This window comes from Callithrix jacchus, chromosome 6, assembly GCF_049354715.1.
Source record: "Callithrix jacchus isolate 240 chromosome 6, calJac240_pri, whole genome shotgun sequence".
In the NCBI taxonomy this organism is placed as follows: domain Eukaryota; kingdom Metazoa; phylum Chordata; class Mammalia; order Primates; family Cebidae; genus Callithrix; species Callithrix jacchus.
In genome coordinates this window covers 19532602-19548332 of record NC_133507.1, presented here as the reverse complement: position 1 = coordinate 19548332, position 15731 = coordinate 19532602, and the positions used below count along the sequence as shown (strand labels likewise).

At 55.6% G+C, this 15731-nt stretch overlaps 1 protein-coding gene across 4 annotated transcripts; it reads left to right on the top strand.

Annotated features, from left to right (window-relative positions):
- Nucleotides 1-81: 81 nt before the first annotated feature.
- On the top strand, nucleotides 82-12552 carry FES (FES proto-oncogene, tyrosine kinase). 4 transcript variants are annotated; one of them, XM_002749114.7, is made up of 19 exons: nucleotides 82-122; nucleotides 599-817; nucleotides 970-1143; nucleotides 2862-2958; nucleotides 3089-3272; nucleotides 6019-6156; nucleotides 6231-6350; nucleotides 6556-6678; nucleotides 6804-6990; nucleotides 7113-7196; nucleotides 7962-8171; nucleotides 8499-8621; nucleotides 8979-9032; nucleotides 9658-9776; nucleotides 10041-10135; nucleotides 10230-10353; nucleotides 10647-10804; nucleotides 10898-11020; nucleotides 12195-12552. In XM_002749114.7, exons 2-19 carry the CDS (start codon nucleotides 608-610, stop codon nucleotides 12335-12337), a joined length of 2466 nt encoding a protein of 821 aa, XP_002749160.1. In that variant the 5' UTR covers nucleotides 82-122; nucleotides 599-607; the 3' UTR covers nucleotides 12338-12552. The 4 variants fall into 4 exon arrangements, with proteins under 4 accessions (XP_002749160.1, XP_054113215.1, XP_054113216.1 ...); XM_054257240.2 differs by having other exon boundaries at nucleotides 82-209; XM_054257241.2 differs by having other exon boundaries at nucleotides 82-215.
- Nucleotides 12553-15731: the final 3179 nt, after the last annotated feature.

Sequence of the window (15731 nt, the reverse complement as noted above, 5' to 3'; positions counted from 1 at the left end):
CCCGCCCCAGGGCCGAGGCCAACTGAAACCACGGAGGAGGAAGCGCGGAATCAGGAACTGGCCGGGGTCGGCACCGGGCCTGAGTCTGTCCGAGGCCGCCCCAGGAGCAGCTGCCCGCGCGGGTAACGCCAGCCCCAGGGCCCGGAATAGCTGGGGGGGCGCGGCGGGCAGGGGCCAGGCGGGCATTCTGAGGGCCGGAGACGCACCGGGTACGGGTAGGGACCGCGGAAGGCCGGGATGGCCGCAGGGGCAGGGCTCACAGCCGCCTGAGGATTCAGCTGGTGCAGGCTTAGCCTGTCGAGGACCTGGGAGAGGGTGTCCCTGTAAAAGGTGGTGGGTGGAAGGGCCTGGGGAGGGAGGATCCAGGTTGGCTCCTGTTCCTGGATGGGGGAGGGGACCTCTGGCGCTCGGGAAGCAATGAGGGCCAGTGACCAGGCCAGGCTGCTGCTGTGTACCCCCGGCTGTGTGTGAACGAGGCAGGACTCCACCTTCCCCCATCTGCAGTCCATCCCAATCCTCCAGTCCCAGCCTCCTCGTCCGACGCCTGCGTCTCCAGCTGCTGCCTCACCCTGACGGCTAGCCCCCTTTCTGTCCCCAGGCCCGCACTATGGGCTTCTCTTCGGAGCTGTGCAGCCCCCAGGGCCATGGGGTCCTGCAGCAGATGCAGGAGGCTGAGCTCCGGCTCCTGGAGGGCATGAGGAAGTGGATGGCCCAGCGGGTCAAGAGTGACAGGGAATATGCCGGGCTGCTTCACCACATGTCCCTGCAGGACGGCGGGGGCCAGAGCCGGGGCATTCTGGACAGCCCCATCAGCCAGGTGGGCCTCTGCGGGACTCTTGTGGGTGCTGGCTGGCTCTGCCTTCCCCTTCCTCTCCTGGGGGCCCTCTGGAGGAGCGGTTGGAGATTTGGCAGGCCCAGGCTTGGGAGCCATGGTCCCCTCCTCCCTGCCTCCCCTTTCCTGTGCTTTAGTCCTGGGCGGAGATCACCAGCCAGACAGAGGGCCTGAGCCGGTTGCTGCGGCAGCACGCAGAGGACCTGAACTCAGGGCCCCTGAGCAAGCTGAGCCTGCTCATCCGGGAGCGGCAGCAGCTTCGCAAGACCTACAGCGAGCAGTGGCAGCAGCTGCAGCAGGAGCTCACCAAGGTGGGTGGGCGGCACAGGACTTCGGTCACTTCTGTCTAAATTTTGAGCCTCCAAGGGGTGGTTTTGCACAAGAGTCGGTGGACTCACTGGGGAAGTGGAAGTCCCTGACCACAGGCCTGGCCTGCTCCAACCTTGATGCAGCTTCCTCTCCCCACCCCCCCGCCCCCCACCCCCCACGTTGGGCTTGCTTGCAGCAAGGTGTCTGTGCTCTTTCTGTGCCTGGGCAAAGTGCTGGGAATGGAAGGATGAGTGGCTAGACATTTGCCTATGAGAAGCTCAGAATCGGTGCTTGCCTCCACACTGGGCCACCTGGCCCCGGGTTCTGAGAGTCATGGAGAGGAATAAGAGGGTCAGTCTCATTGCCTTCGACCTAGGCAGGCTCCTCACATGGCCCCAGAGACTGGGCAGCAGCATGGCCCCCTGAAGACCAAGGACTCGGGCTGTGATGTCAGGTTTGACTCCCACCAGCTCCTTGGTCTAGGGGCTGTGTGATTTGGAGCTGGCTCTTTATCTGGGAGCCCAGTACCCCCATTCAGTGTGTGGGTCAGCCTCCCTGCACCACACCCCTTCCTCAAGTGCAGAGCCCAGCCTTGCCATGGACCCACAGCGGCCCCTGGTGTCAGCCCTGGCCCTACTCCTCTCCCCAAAAGATATCTCGAATTTGAGGGTTAGCCTATTTGTATCAGATTTTGCTGGAACACAGCTTTGCCTCTTTGTTTTCATGCTGTTGGTGGCTACAATGGCGGAGTTGAGTAATTAGGATAGAGACGGTATGGCCTACAAGCCTGGAATATTTATTTACTATCCGGCCATTTAGGAAAGAAAGTGATCCGCTGGGGGTGGTGGCTCACATCTGTAATCCCAACACTTTGGGAGGCCCAGGCAGGTGGATCACGAAGTCAGGAGTTTGAGACAAGCCTGGCCAATATAGTGAAACCCCATCTCTACTAAAAATACAAAAATTAGCCAGGTGTGGTAGTGTGCGCCTGTAGTCCCATCTATTCTGGGGAGGCTGAGGCAGGAGAATCACTTGAACCTGGGAGGCAGAGGTTACAGTGAGCTGAGATTGTGCCACTGTACTCCAGCTTGGGGGATAGAGTGAGACTCTGTCTCAAAAAAAAAACAAAAAAAAAGAAAACAAAAAAGAAAAAGACTAATTTAGTCAAGGTCTTTAGCTCAGTTACAGATGGGGAAACTGAGGTTGGGGCCTTGCCCAATGTATCCCAGCACATAAACAGGAGAACTGGGGTGAGACTCTGGTCTCAGCTCTCATCTGTTTCTACTGTCAAGTATATAATTTGCAGGACCCAGCACAAAATGAGATTGTGGGGCTCTTTGTTAAAAGATTGTTAAGAATTTCAAGGTGTGGCAGTAATGGGGCATGAGACCCAGCACAGGGCCTGTCTACATGTGGACGCCCTGCATGTGTGTGACTGCACAGGCTGCACACACCTGCAGCTGGCCCTGCCTACCACCGGGCTACTGCTCCCAGACCAAGGAGGGACGGCTGTAGCCTGTAGTCCACCTCTTTGCCTCCCTAAGGGGCTTGTCTTTAACAGGCCCTCTGACCTTTGACCCTCAGCTTAGCAGCCAGCTTTCCCAGAAGTCTCCAGGTGCTCCTTGCTGGTGACAGGACCTTTCCAGGGCTTCATCCCAGGCAAGAACCTTCCTTATTTGGGGACCTGCTCCCCCCACACTGGCCTCTTCTCTCTCCCTAGACCCACAGCCAGGACATTGAGAAGCTGAAGAGCCAGTATCGAGCCCTGGCACGGGACAGTGCTAATGCCAAGCGCAAGTACCAGGAGGCCAGCAAAGGTTTGTGGCTTCCCTCGCTGGCAGTAAGGGAATTGGAAGCCAGTACTGACCTGTCTTTGAGGGTCAGGTCAACAGATAGTGGGGGCTGCCTCCATGCTGTCATCTATACCCCTTGACCCCCATCTGGCAGACAAGGACCGTGACAAGGCCAAGGACAAGTATGTACGCAGCCTGTGGAAGCTCTTTGCCCACCACAACCGCTACGTGCTGGGCGTGCGGGCTGCCCAGCTGCATCACCAGCACCACCACCAGCGCCTGTTGCCCGGCCTATTGCGCTCACTGCAGGACCTGCACGAGGAGATGGCTCGAATCCTGTAAGCCCGTAGCCCCGGGCCCCGGCCCCCGGCCCCCACCTTCATGCGGCCCTAAGCCCAGCCATCAGTCCCAGAGGCAGGACCCATAAAATCTATTGCTAGGAATCTATTGCTGGCCATGTAACCACATGAGAATGGGACAGGCAACTTACCTCCGAATGACACCAGGCCAGGGTCCCACTATTCCAGGATTTTATTACATGCATGGAGCACTGTTCTGGGTGCTGGATTACAGCTGAGAACAGTGGGGACAAAAACATGTGTCCTCAGGGATCTTTCATGTTAGTGGAGGGAGGGTGTGAGGAGGGCTAAGAGCCGTGGAGAAAAGCAAGAGAGGTAGATGGGGACCTGGGAGCATGGGGGCCAGGGAGGAGGTGACAGTTGTAAATAGAGTGGTTTGGGAAAGCCTCTTGAGAGGTGACCTTCAAAGAGGCCCCTGAGAAGGGTACGAGAGTGAATCGTGGGGCTATCTGGAGAATGACCATTTCCAGGACAGCAAGTACACAGGCCCTGAGGAAGGAGAGTCCCAGGGAACAGTAGCCGGAACCAGCGGTGCCTCTGCAGAGTGAGGGAGGGGAGAGTCAGACGCAAGGCTGGAGGAGTCAGGCGTCAAGGGCTCCTGGGTGATAGAGGGTCCCGCAGGGCCATTGTGAGGTCTTTGGCTCTGGGTGAGCACAAAAAGCATGATCTGACCTCTGTTTTTTGGTTTTGTTTTGTTTTAATTTTTTTTGAGTTGGAGTCTTGCTCTGTCACCCAGGCTGGAGTTCAGTGGCGTGATCCTGGCTCACTGCAACCTCCACTTCCCAGGTTCAAGCGATTCCCCTGCCTCAGCCTCGAGTAGCTGGAACAACAGGTGTGTGCCAACACACCCAGCTAATTTTTGTCCTTTTAATAGAGATGGGGTTTCACCGTGTTGCCCAGGCTGGTCTCTAACTCCTGGGTGCAAAGTGATCCGCCCACCTCTGCCTCCCAAAGTGCTGGGATTACACATGTGAGCCATGCCCAGCTCTGACCTCTGATTTAATAAGGCCACTCTGGCTGCTGTGCTGAGAATAGACTATAGGGGGCAAGGACAGAAGCTGGGAGGCCAGAAAGCAGGCTCTTGCAGTAATCCAGACCTAAGATTTTGGCCACAAAAAGGACAGGGAGGTAGCAATGGAGGTGAGAAGCGGTCAGGTTCTGGGGCTGTTTTGAAGGTAGAGCCAGTGGGATTTTCCCTGTGGATTGGAAGTGGAGCCTGAAATAGAGGAGTCAGGGGTGACTCCGGGGCTTTGGCCTGGAGCAGCTGGAAGATAGAGTGGCTATTAACTTATGTGGAGAAGGCTGTAGGATGAAGAGGTTTAGAAGACAAGGGTAGGAGTTCATTTCTCTTTTTTCATTTTTTTTTTTTTTTTGAGACAGAGTCTCACTCTGCCACCAGGCTGGAGTGCAGTGGCGCAATCTTGGCTCACTCCAACTTCCACACAATCGTGTTCAAGTGATTCTCCTGCCTCAGCCTCCTGAGTAACTGGGACTATACTACAGGCTCGTGCCACCACGCCCAGCTAATTTTTGTATTTTTAGTAGCACGGGGTTTCCCCGTGTTGGCAAGGATGGTCTTGATCTCTTGACCTGTGATCCGCCCACCTCAGCCTCCCAAAGTGTTGGATTACAGGTGTGAGCCACTGCACCCAGCCTCATTTTTCAACTAGAGGGGTTGGGGTGTCTAAGAGATAGCCAATGGGACATTTTGAGTAGGTAAGTGAGTACATGAGGCGGGGGCCCAGAGGTGTGCCTGGGCTGGGAGATGTGGACTGGGGTAGGCAGCTTGTTGAGTTGCAGAGCTGGCCGCCCGGGGCAGGGATAACTATAGCTCATGTTTACTGAGTGCTCCCTGTATAGCAGACAGTCTGCACACAGGATCTCATCCGGATCCTTTTTTTTTTTTTTTTTTTTAAGACAGTGTCTCTCTCTGTCGCCCAGGCTGGGGTGCAGCGGCGTGATCTTGGCTCACTGCAACGTCCACCTCCTGGGTTCAAACGATTCTCCTGCCTTAGCCTCCCAAGTAGCAGAGTAGCTGGGACTATAGGCATGTGCCACAATGCCTGGCTGATTTTTTCTTTTTTGAGATGGAATCTCGCTCTGTCACCAGGCTGGAGTGCAGTGGTGCGATCTCAGCTCACTGCAACCTCTGCCTCTTGGGTTCAAGCAATTCTCCTGCCTCAGCCTCCCAAGTAGCTGGGACTACAGGTGCACACCACCATGCCCAGCTAATTTTTGTATTTTTAGTAGAGATGGGGTTTCACCATGTTGGCCAGGATGGTCTCGATCTCTTGACCTTGTGATCTGCCCACCTCGGCCTCTCAACATGCTGGGATTATATGCACGAGCCACCACTCCTGGCCTTGTTTTTTTGTTTTGTTTTGTTTTGTAGAGACAGGGTTTCACCACGTTAGCCAGACTGGTCTCGAACTCCTGACCTCAGGCAATCCACCTACCTTGACCTCCCAAAGTGTTGGGATTACAGATGTGAGCCACCGCGCCCGGCCCACTGGATCCTTATTACAACTGCCAGTGTCCCCCTTATACATATGAGGAAATAGAAGATCAAGGAGAGATTAAATAACTTGCCTAGAGTTGCACGGATAGCACGAAGTGAGGCGGGGGTCAACCCCAGCCCTGATTCCAAACCCAGGGTCCTTGGTCTGAACTGGCCAGCCTGGCCCAGCCTGAGGCCCCTCTGACTGGGGATCCCATCTGGGGGCAGGAAGGAGATCCTGCAGGAATACCTGGAGATTAGCAGCCTGGTGCAGGATGAGGTGGTGGCCATTCACCAGGAGATGGCTGCAGCTGCTGCCCGCATCCAGCCTGAGGCTGAGTACCAAGGCTTCCTGCGACAATATGGGTAAGCCCGGTCCTTGCTCCTGCTGAGCTCAGGAGCTGCCAGACTGTCCACTGACAGGGCGCTGTCCCCCATAGGTCTGCACCTGACGTCCCACCCTGCGTCACATTCGATGAGTCACTTCTTGAGGAGGGTGAACCACTGGAGCCTGGGGAGCTCCAGCTGAACGAGCTGACCGTGGAGAGCGTGCAGCACACGTGGGTCGTGGCTTTGCACCTGGGCCATGGCGGGGCTCCCAGCAGACCACGGGTGTTTATGTAGGCGGGGCTGGGTTGTGGACACTGTCCGCGCAGAGCTGTCACCAGGGGACCAGGCTTGCTTGGCTCTGCAAGGATGCACTGGGCATGGGTGAGGAGGCAGGAGGGCTTGACTTTATTAATGCGGCCCTTCTCTTGGGTACAGGCTGACCTCAGTGACAGATGAGCTGGCTGTGGCCACCGAGACGGTGTTCAGCCGGCAGGAGGTGGTTACGCAGCTGCAGCAGGAGCTCCAGGATGAAGAGCAGAACACCCACCCCCGCAGGCGGTGAGTGGGCCCCTGCCTGCAGCAGCCTTCTGGGCCTCCCTCCCTCTTGCCTTCCCTACTTGCTGCTGGCTGCCTGCTGCAGACTGAGCGCTCTCACACCACCCTCCCACCGGCCCTGCCTGCAGGGTGCAGCTGCTGGGCAAGAGGCAGGCGCTGCAGGAGGCGCTGCAGGGGCTGCAGGTAGCAATGTGCAGCCAGGCCAAGCTGCAGGCCCAGCAGGAGCTGCTGCAGACCAAGCTGGAGCAGCTGGGCCCTGGTGAGCCCCCACCTGTGCTGCTCCTGCAGGATGACCGCCACTCCACGTCATCCTCGGTGAGCTGCCCCATCCGCGGCCACTGCCTGCCACTGGCAAGCCCACTTGGGGCTGCGCTCCTCATTTTTGCCCTCCCCCTCCCTAAGCCTGGCCACCTGCTGACGTCTGTCCCTGGCCTCAGGAGCAGGAACGAGAAGGGGGAAGGACGCCCACGCTGGAGATCCTTAAGAGCCACATCTCAGGAATCTTCCGCCCCAAGTTCTCGGTGAGTGGCGCCCAGCTTGGGCCCCCTACTGTTGGAGTCTTGCTCTGTTGCCAGGCTGGAGTGCAGTGGTGCGATCTTGGCTCACTGCAACCACAGCCTCCCGGGTTCAAGCGATTCTCCTGCCTCAGGCTCTGGAGTACCTGGGACTACAGATGCCTGCCACCATGCCTGGCTAATTTTTTTTTTCCATTTTTAGTAGAGACAGGGGTTTTACCATATTGGGCAGGCTGGTCTTGAACTCCTGACCTTGTGATCTACCGGCCTCAGCCTCCTAAAGTGCTGACATTACAGGCATGAGGCCGTGTTTCACATGTAATCACTGGGAGGTCCTAGAGCGGAGACTCTGCCCAGGCTGTTTTTATTTGGAAGTTCCTCTCTTCCCTGCAATTCTAGGCTGCAGATGGCCCTAGACCCTGCCTCCCCTGTTCTCCTTCCTCTCCATTGCCCCTGTGTGCTGAAAGGACCAGCAGCCCTGACTATTCCACAGCTCTCCCTGCTCCAGGAATGTTGGGGGGCCTGTGGCCTGGTGGAGGAGGCACCAGCTTGGTTTGGGGTTATCCTGCCTAGGCTTCCCTTCCCAGCTCTGCCCAGTGTGATCCTGGGCCAGTCCACTTCCCATTCCAAGGGCCTGAGGACGGCTCTGCATGCCAATCTATGATTGTGATGACTGGGGGCTTATAGCGGGAAGAGAGAGACCCCTGACTGCCCCCACAGCCTCTGCAACAAGCTGGCTGAGTGGCTCCTCCTCCATCTTCCCCTGCCCAGCTCCCCCCACCGCTGCAGCTCGTTCCAGAGGTGCAGAAGCCCCTGCATGAGCAGCTGTGGTACCACGGAGCCATCCCGCGGGTAGAGGTGGCTGAGCTGCTGACACATTCTGGGGACTTCTTGGTGCGGGAGAGCCAGGGCAAGCAGGAGTACGTGCTGTCAGTGCTGTGGGATGGCCTGCCCCGGCACTTCATCATCCAGTCCTTGGACGTAAGTGAGGCTGGGACCCCAGCCTTCCAGGCCTCACTCTCCCCTCCCTTCCCTTCCCCAAGGGGAATGAACTTGCTGGGTAGCTTCCAGGTCTGGGATGCTTCCCTAGCAGGGCTGGCTGAAAGCAGCCACAGAGACCACCCAGTCCCTGCAACAAAACAGAGGCTTGTGTGTCTTCCCCAGAGGGGCATCATATGGTGTTTTTTCTTCAGTCTCTGCCCTGATCCTGGGCAGGCCCTTTCCTCCCCTCCCGCCCTCCCTCTACCCTCCCAGGGCTCAGGCTCCCCCAGAATGGAGGCTGTTGACCCTGGGTCCCCTGCCCTGCAGAACCTGTACCGACTGGAAGGAGAAGGCTTTCCCAGCATTCCCTTGCTCATCGAACACCTGCTGAGCACCCAGCAGCCCCTCACCAAGAAGAGTGGTGTCGTCCTGCATAGGCCCGTGCCCAAGGTGAGCCCATGCCCTGTGACAGGTTTGGGGAGTGTGGGTCAGGACCACCCAGGTTCTGAGCAGAAAGAGCTTTCCAGGCCCTCCATATACATACAGGGTGCAGAGTGAGTGAAGTTTGGGGCCTGCCTTCCCCTAGGTTTGGAAGGCCAAGGCCACTCCTACTCCACGGGCTGCACACACCGGGCGGGTGAGCCTGCCTGGACCCTGTAGTCATCTAGGTGTGGTCCCACCCCGGGACACACACAGAGGTGCCAAGAAATGGAGGACATAGCCTCAGGGACAGAGATGTTCAGCCCTTCTAAGGGCCCAGCACCCCTTTTCTTCAGATTTCTGATCCTTAACTCCGCTTTTCCCCAGGACAAGTGGGCGCTTAACCATGAGGACCTGGTGTTGGGCGAGCAGATTGGACGGGTGAGTGCGCCTCCGCCGGCCTCCTTGTCACTGGCCGCTTCTCCCGAGTCACACCTGGGTCCCCCGCTGCACCGCCCAGAGATCTCCCTGCCCCATCTCATTCCCCGCTTGTACCGACTCCCTGCCCAGCCCCCGCCACATACAATCCTCCAGGAAAGGGGACAGAACCTACCCTGAAAAGTCCCTGTAGACAACTCTGCTGGCCCCCTGACCTCATCACCCTCACCCAGACCATCCCCTCAAGCTCTCTTGTACGTGTAGGGAGACACCCTGTTGCTGTGAGCAACAAGATACCTGTTTAGGGAAGAAGTTGCTTTCCTAAAAATCAGAATGCTTTTCAAACCCTGGGGAGAGTGAGTTTTGGATTTCCATGTCACTTCTCTCACAGGGGTGGTGGAGACGAAGGGGAACAGGGGTGGCAGGGTTTAGGGACATGTGCAGCCTGGAAGATGGAGGGTGGCATGTCGGAGGCAGCTTTCCCTGCCTACTCCATGTGCTCTCAGTTCCCCAACTAGGGGCAAACTCCCAGAGAGGCTGGGGGAGGAGTCCGAGCACGGGGCTGACTGACTGGAGCAGAGAACTGTGGGACTGGGAAGGACTTGGTAGGAGCCCAAGACCATTTCAGGGGAACTTTGGCGAAGTGTTCAGCGGACGCCTGCGAGCTGACAACACCCTGGTGGCAGTGAAGTCTTGTCGAGAGACTCTCCCACCTGACCTCAAGGCCAAGTTTCTACAGGAAGCAAGGTGGGTGATAAACTGATCACCCCGGGTCCGGCACACACAGAAGTTCCTCTGTGCCTGGCACAATGTAAAGTGCTTGACCTCCATGGTGGTGTTTAATCCTTCCTCAAGACCCCCTCATTGTGGGTGGTGCCCCCTCGTAGTGGCTGCCCCAGGTCACACGTCCAGGTCTGCTGGCCTTGGAGGCCAAGCTCCTCTCCCATCATCCCTGGGGGTCCCTGGGGAGGCAGCCTGGCCACGTGGCGCCTGAGCAGCAGTGCCCTCCAGGATCCTGAAGCAGTACAGCCACCCCAACATTGTGCGTCTCATTGGCGTCTGCACTCAGAAACAGCCCATCTACATTGTCATGGAGCTTGTGCAGGGTGAGTGCGGGGCGCTAAGCTCCACGTGGGGGCATGGCCTGGCCAGGTGGTACCCGAGTCACAGGAGGCTCAGTGGGGTCCTCCCCACCTGCAGGGGGTGACTTCCTGACCTTCCTCCGCACGGAGGGGGCCCGCCTGCGGGTGAAGACTCTGCTGCAGATGGTGGGGGACGCCGCTGCTGGCATGGAGTACCTGGAGAGCAAGTGCTGCATCCACCGGTGAGTGGGTGGTGGCCAGGTGCCCTGCCAACATCCGACCAGAGTCACAGGGCCTGCACTCCTAACCCCCAGTCCCCCAGCATCAGGGCCGACACCCGACCAGAGTCACAGGGCTACACTCCTAACCCCCAGGCCCCCAGCATCAGGCAGCAGCTCCAGCAGGGAGCTGGCCTCTTCAGTAGATAGGGGTGCATGGGGCTGGGAGCAGCTTTTGTCCATGGCTTTTCTAGAGTGTTCAGCCAGGGCTGGGCAGGGGACATTGACCAAACAAGCCCCTGTACTGCCTCACCCAGGGACCTGGCTGCTCGGAACTGCCTGGTGACAGAGAAGAATGTCCTGAAGATCAGTGACTTTGGGATGTCCCGAGAGGAAGCTGATGGGGTCTATGCATCCTCAGGGGGCCTCAGACAAGTCCCCGTAAAATGGACCGCACCTGAGGCCCTTAACTACGGTACCTGGTCCCTGTCCAGCAGGCCTGGGTCCTGCCGCCTGCCTCGCCCTGGCCCCAGGGAGGATCCACTCACACTGCCTTGCTCCTCTGCAGGCCGCTACTCCTCCGAGAGCGACGTGTGGAGCTTTGGCATCTTGCTCTGGGAGACCTTCAGCCTGGGGGCCTCCCCCTATCCCAACCTCAGCAATCAGCAGACGCGGGAGTTCGTGGAGAAGGGTAAGCACCCTGTGATGATAGCAGTCTCAGTCTGTGCCCTCTTCCTGCTGCTCCAGCCGCATTCTTCCAACTCCCTTAATGCCAACCTTCCCACCGGGCATAAGAATAACCCAGCTGGGCACGGTGGCTCATGCCTGAAATCCCAGCACTTTGGGAGGCCAAGGTGGGCGGTTCACCTGAGGTGAGGAGTTTGAGACTGGCCTGACCAACATGGTGAAACCCCGTCTCTACTAAAAATACAAAAATTAGCCAGGTGTGGTGGCACATACCTGTAGTCCCTGCTACTCAGGAGGCTGAGGTGAGAGAATTGCTTGAACCCAGGAGACAGAGGCTGCAGTGAGCCGAGATTGTGCCACTGCACTCCAGCCTGGGTGACAAGAGCGAAACTGTTTCAAAAGCCCAAAAAAACAAAACAAAAAATACAAAAATTAGCTGGGTGTAGTGATATGCGCCTGTCGTCCCTGCTACTCAGGAGGCTGAGGCGAGAGGATCACACAGTGAGCTGAGATCACGCCACTGCACTCCAGCCTGGGTGACAGACAGACCTGGACTCCAAAGAAAAAAAACCCAGTGTGGCAGCTCACATCTGTAATTTCAACACTTTGGGAGGCTGAGGAGGGTGGAACACTTGAGTCTAGGAGTTTGAGACCAGCCTGGCCAACATGGCAAAACTCTGTCTCTGCTAAAAATACAAAAAATTAGCCAGGTGTGGTAGTGGGCACCAGCTACTTGGGAGGCTGAGGCACAAGAATAGCTTGAACCTGGGAGGTGGAGGTTGCAGTGAGTTGAGATCGCACCACTGCACTCCAGCCTGGGTGAGAGCGCGAGACTCCATCTCAAAAAAAAAAAAGAGTAACCCTGTAGCTCCTACCAAGTGAGCACCTGCTCTGTGCTAGGCGTACGTTATTTCATTTGCTTATCACAGCATGTGTGGTGGGGCTTAATATGTCCCTCTCTCAGAAGGAAAAACAGGCTGGCAGAGGTCCCACAGCAGCATGTGGTGGGACTGGGGTCAGAAGCCAGGCCTGTGTCCTTTGGGCTCTTGGTGGAGAACAGTGCGTGCTTCGGAACAATGCATCTTAAGCAGCTCCTGTGGCTCATGGTGTGCCCCAGAGTCTGCCAAGGGCCCTCAGACTCCCTCCTCATGCCCGGTGTGCGGTGCCTCTCCTCACAGGGGGACGACTGCCCTGCCCAGAGCTGTGTCCTGATGCTGTGTTCAGGCTCATGGAGCAGTGCTGGGCCTATGAGCCTGGGCAGCGGCCCAACTTCAGCACCATCTACCAGGAGCTGCAGAGCATCCGAAAGCGGCATCGGTAAGGCTGGGACCCCCTTCTCCAGCCGGTGGCCTCTGCAGGCCAAGGTGTACCACCTCAGTGATTCCAGCTCCCACGCGGACAGCTCTTCAGTCCTGGACTCCTGCCCCCAGCATCCACACTGCCGGGAGGGTGCAGCTCCGTGTTTTTCTGTGTCCCTGCTCCCACCAGGGCTTCCTCTCCCGGGCGGAAGCAATAAAAGTACTTGTGCCCACTGAATGCTCCTGGCATGTGCGCTCCTCTGGAGGGCAGGTCTCAGAAGGTATAAGGGCTGGTGTGGTGGCTGTGGGGAAGAGGACAGCAATATGCATGGGGCAGAGCTGACATGACTTGGTAGCGGCTGCATGTGAGACATGGGGAAGGAGGCAGAGAGATCAGGACGATATTCAGGCTGTGGCCAGATGGCGGTGTCGTTCCTTGAAATAGGATTACAAGAAGAGGATCAGAGCTTCAAGGAAGGTGCTGGGTTTAGAGATGCAGCATTTTATTGGAGATAAAAGTGTGGGTGAAGCCAGGTGTGCTGATACACACCTGTAGTCCCAGCTACTTGGGAGGCTGAGGTGGGAGGACCAGTTGTGCAAGGAGGTTCAAGTCCAGCCTGGGCAACATAGTGAGACCTCATCTCTAAAAATAGTAAATAGGTTGGGTGTGGTGGCTCATGCCTGTAATCCCAGCACTTCAGGAAGCCAAGGCATGTGGATTGCTTGATCCTAGTTTGAGACCAGCCTGAGCAACATGGCAAAACTCCATCTCTAGAGAAAAAAAAAAAAGCAAATTAGCCAGGCATGGTGGCACACACCTATAGTCCCAGCTACTCAAAAGGCTGAGGTAGGAGGATTGATTGAGCCTGGGAGGTTGAGGCTGCAGTGAGCTCTGATCATACCACTGCATTCCAGCCTGGGCAACAAAGTGAGGCCCTGTCTCAAAAATAAATAAAAAATAATAATAAATAATTAATTTAAAATGTAGGTAAGTCTGGAAGCCCAGATGGAGGTAAAGGCTGGCAACAGATGTCTGAATCATTGGCTTACAAATGTTAGAGAATAGCTGACACTGTGGGTGGATGTGTACAACACTCACATAAAATTCAAGAGGAGACGAGAAGAGAGTTCCACTCAAAGGAGACTGATGTGGCTGATGAGGAAGAAAATGCTTTCGAGGGAGTTGTTTCTCAAAACAAATTTATTGAGGAAAAGGATGGCAGACTGGGAAGCCTTGACCTCCTCCCCTAAATCCCAGTGAAACCTATAAAGTCATCTGAAATACATCACTAAAGGCGAAGTTTGAGAAGTGTGAACATACTAAAAAACAGGAAGTGGGAAACATTTGTAATACAGAAGAACAAAGCAGTGAGAACCTTGCAGTGAAATGGCCATCCCTCAGGAAAGTTTAGGAAATAGTTAACATCGCCTGTAATCTCAGCACTTTGGGAGGCTGAGGCAGGTGGATCACCTGAGGTCAGGAGTTTGAGACCAGCCTGGCCAACCTGGTGAAACTTTGTCTCCAATAAAAATACAAAATAATTAGCCTAGCATGGTGGTGGGTGCCTGTAATTCTAGCTACTCTGAAGGCTGAGGCAAGAGAATCGCTTGAACCCGGGAGACGGAGATTGCTGTAAGCCAAGACCGCGCCATTGCGCTCCAACCTGGGCAACAAGAGCAAAACTGTCTCAATATAAGAATAATAATAATAACATCTATTTCGAAAGAGATGACAGTGAGCCCTATAACTTGTTTAAACAAGAGGAAGTTGAGAGTTATATTGTGATTAAATGAAAATGAGGAAGTGAAATAATAATCCAATGGAAGTGGTAGAAAACAGAACTGAAAAATTGCTGGGTCGGATGTGGTAGGTCTCTGCATGCCACCACTTGCATTGCAACCGCTAGGAAAAAACAGCTAAGATAAAGATGTCTTTTTTTTTTTTTTTTTGAGGCAGAGTCTCGCTCTGTCACCCAGGCTGGAGTGCAGTGGTGCAATCTCGGCTCACTGCAACCTCCACCTCCTGGGTTCAAGCAATTCTCCTGCCTCAGCCTCCTGAGTAGCTGGGATTATAGGCATGTGCCACCATGCCTGGCCAATTTTTATCTTTTCTGTAGAGACACGGTTTCACTATGTTGGTCAGGCTGGTCTCGAACTCCTGACCTCATGATCTACCCACCTCAGCCTCCCAAAGTGCTGGGATTACAGGCGTGAGCCACTATGCTCAGCTGAAAATGTCTTACTTTTAAAGAAAATGAAGAGTGGTCATAGAAATAAAGACTGAATGAACTAAAATTTCTTTTTTTTTTTGAGATGTAGTTTCACTCTTGTTACCCAGGCTGGAGTGCAATGGCGCGATCTCAGCTCACCGCAACCTCCGCCTCCTGGGTTCAGGCAATTCTCCTGCGTCAGCCTCCTGAGTAGCTGGGATTACAGGCACACGCCACCATGCCCAGCTAATTTTTTGTATTTTTAGTAGACACGGGGTTTCACCATGTTGACCAGGATGGTCTCAATCTCTTGACCTCGTGATCCACCCACCTCGGCCTCCCAAGGTGCTGGGATTACAGGCATGAACCACCGTGCCCAACCTGTGTATGTATTTATCAAAACTCATCAAGCTGTACACTTAAAATTTATACCACATAGTGTAAACTTAAGATTTGTGCCTCGCTGTGTGCGGTGGCTTACGCCTGTAATCCTAGCACTTTGGGAGGCTGAGGTGGGTGGATCACCTGAGGTCAGGAATACAGGACCAGCCTGGCCATCATGGTGAAACCCCATCTTAAAATAAATAAATAAAAAGATTTGTGCCTCAATTAAAAAAAAAAAACACCAGAGAACAAACAAGAGTCCTTGAAATTAAGATGAACACCAAAATGAGGCTGAGCAAGGTGGCTCACGCCTGTAATCGCAACACTTTGGGAGGCCGGGGTGGGCGGATCACCTGAGGTCAGGAGTTCGAGACCAGTCTGGCCAACATGGTGAAACGTCTCTACTAAAAATACAAAACATGAGCCAGGCGTGGTGGCGGGCGCCTGTAATCCCAGCAACTCGGGAGGCTGAGGCAGAATAATCACTTGAACCTGGGTGGCAGAGGTTGCAGTGAGCCGAGACTCTGTCCCCCCCAAAAAAAAGAAAAAAAAGGAAAAGAATGTGGACTTCATGGAGATGTCCAAGGCAGTATGGATTATACTTTAGAACTGTAAACAACCTAGATGCCCAGTCAAAGGGGAACAATCAAGAAAAGTCTGCTTCTCCTTCCCTCGCGGGCAGGAAACAGAGCAGGGAGCAGGCCCAGAGAGGAAAGGGCCGCCCTGTATCAGCAGAAGGCAGCACCCGCTTTGCCCGAGACGCGCCACGACAGAAACCTACGGCTACCGGGGCTAGGCAAGGCGAGGCCGCGGAAAACGCACC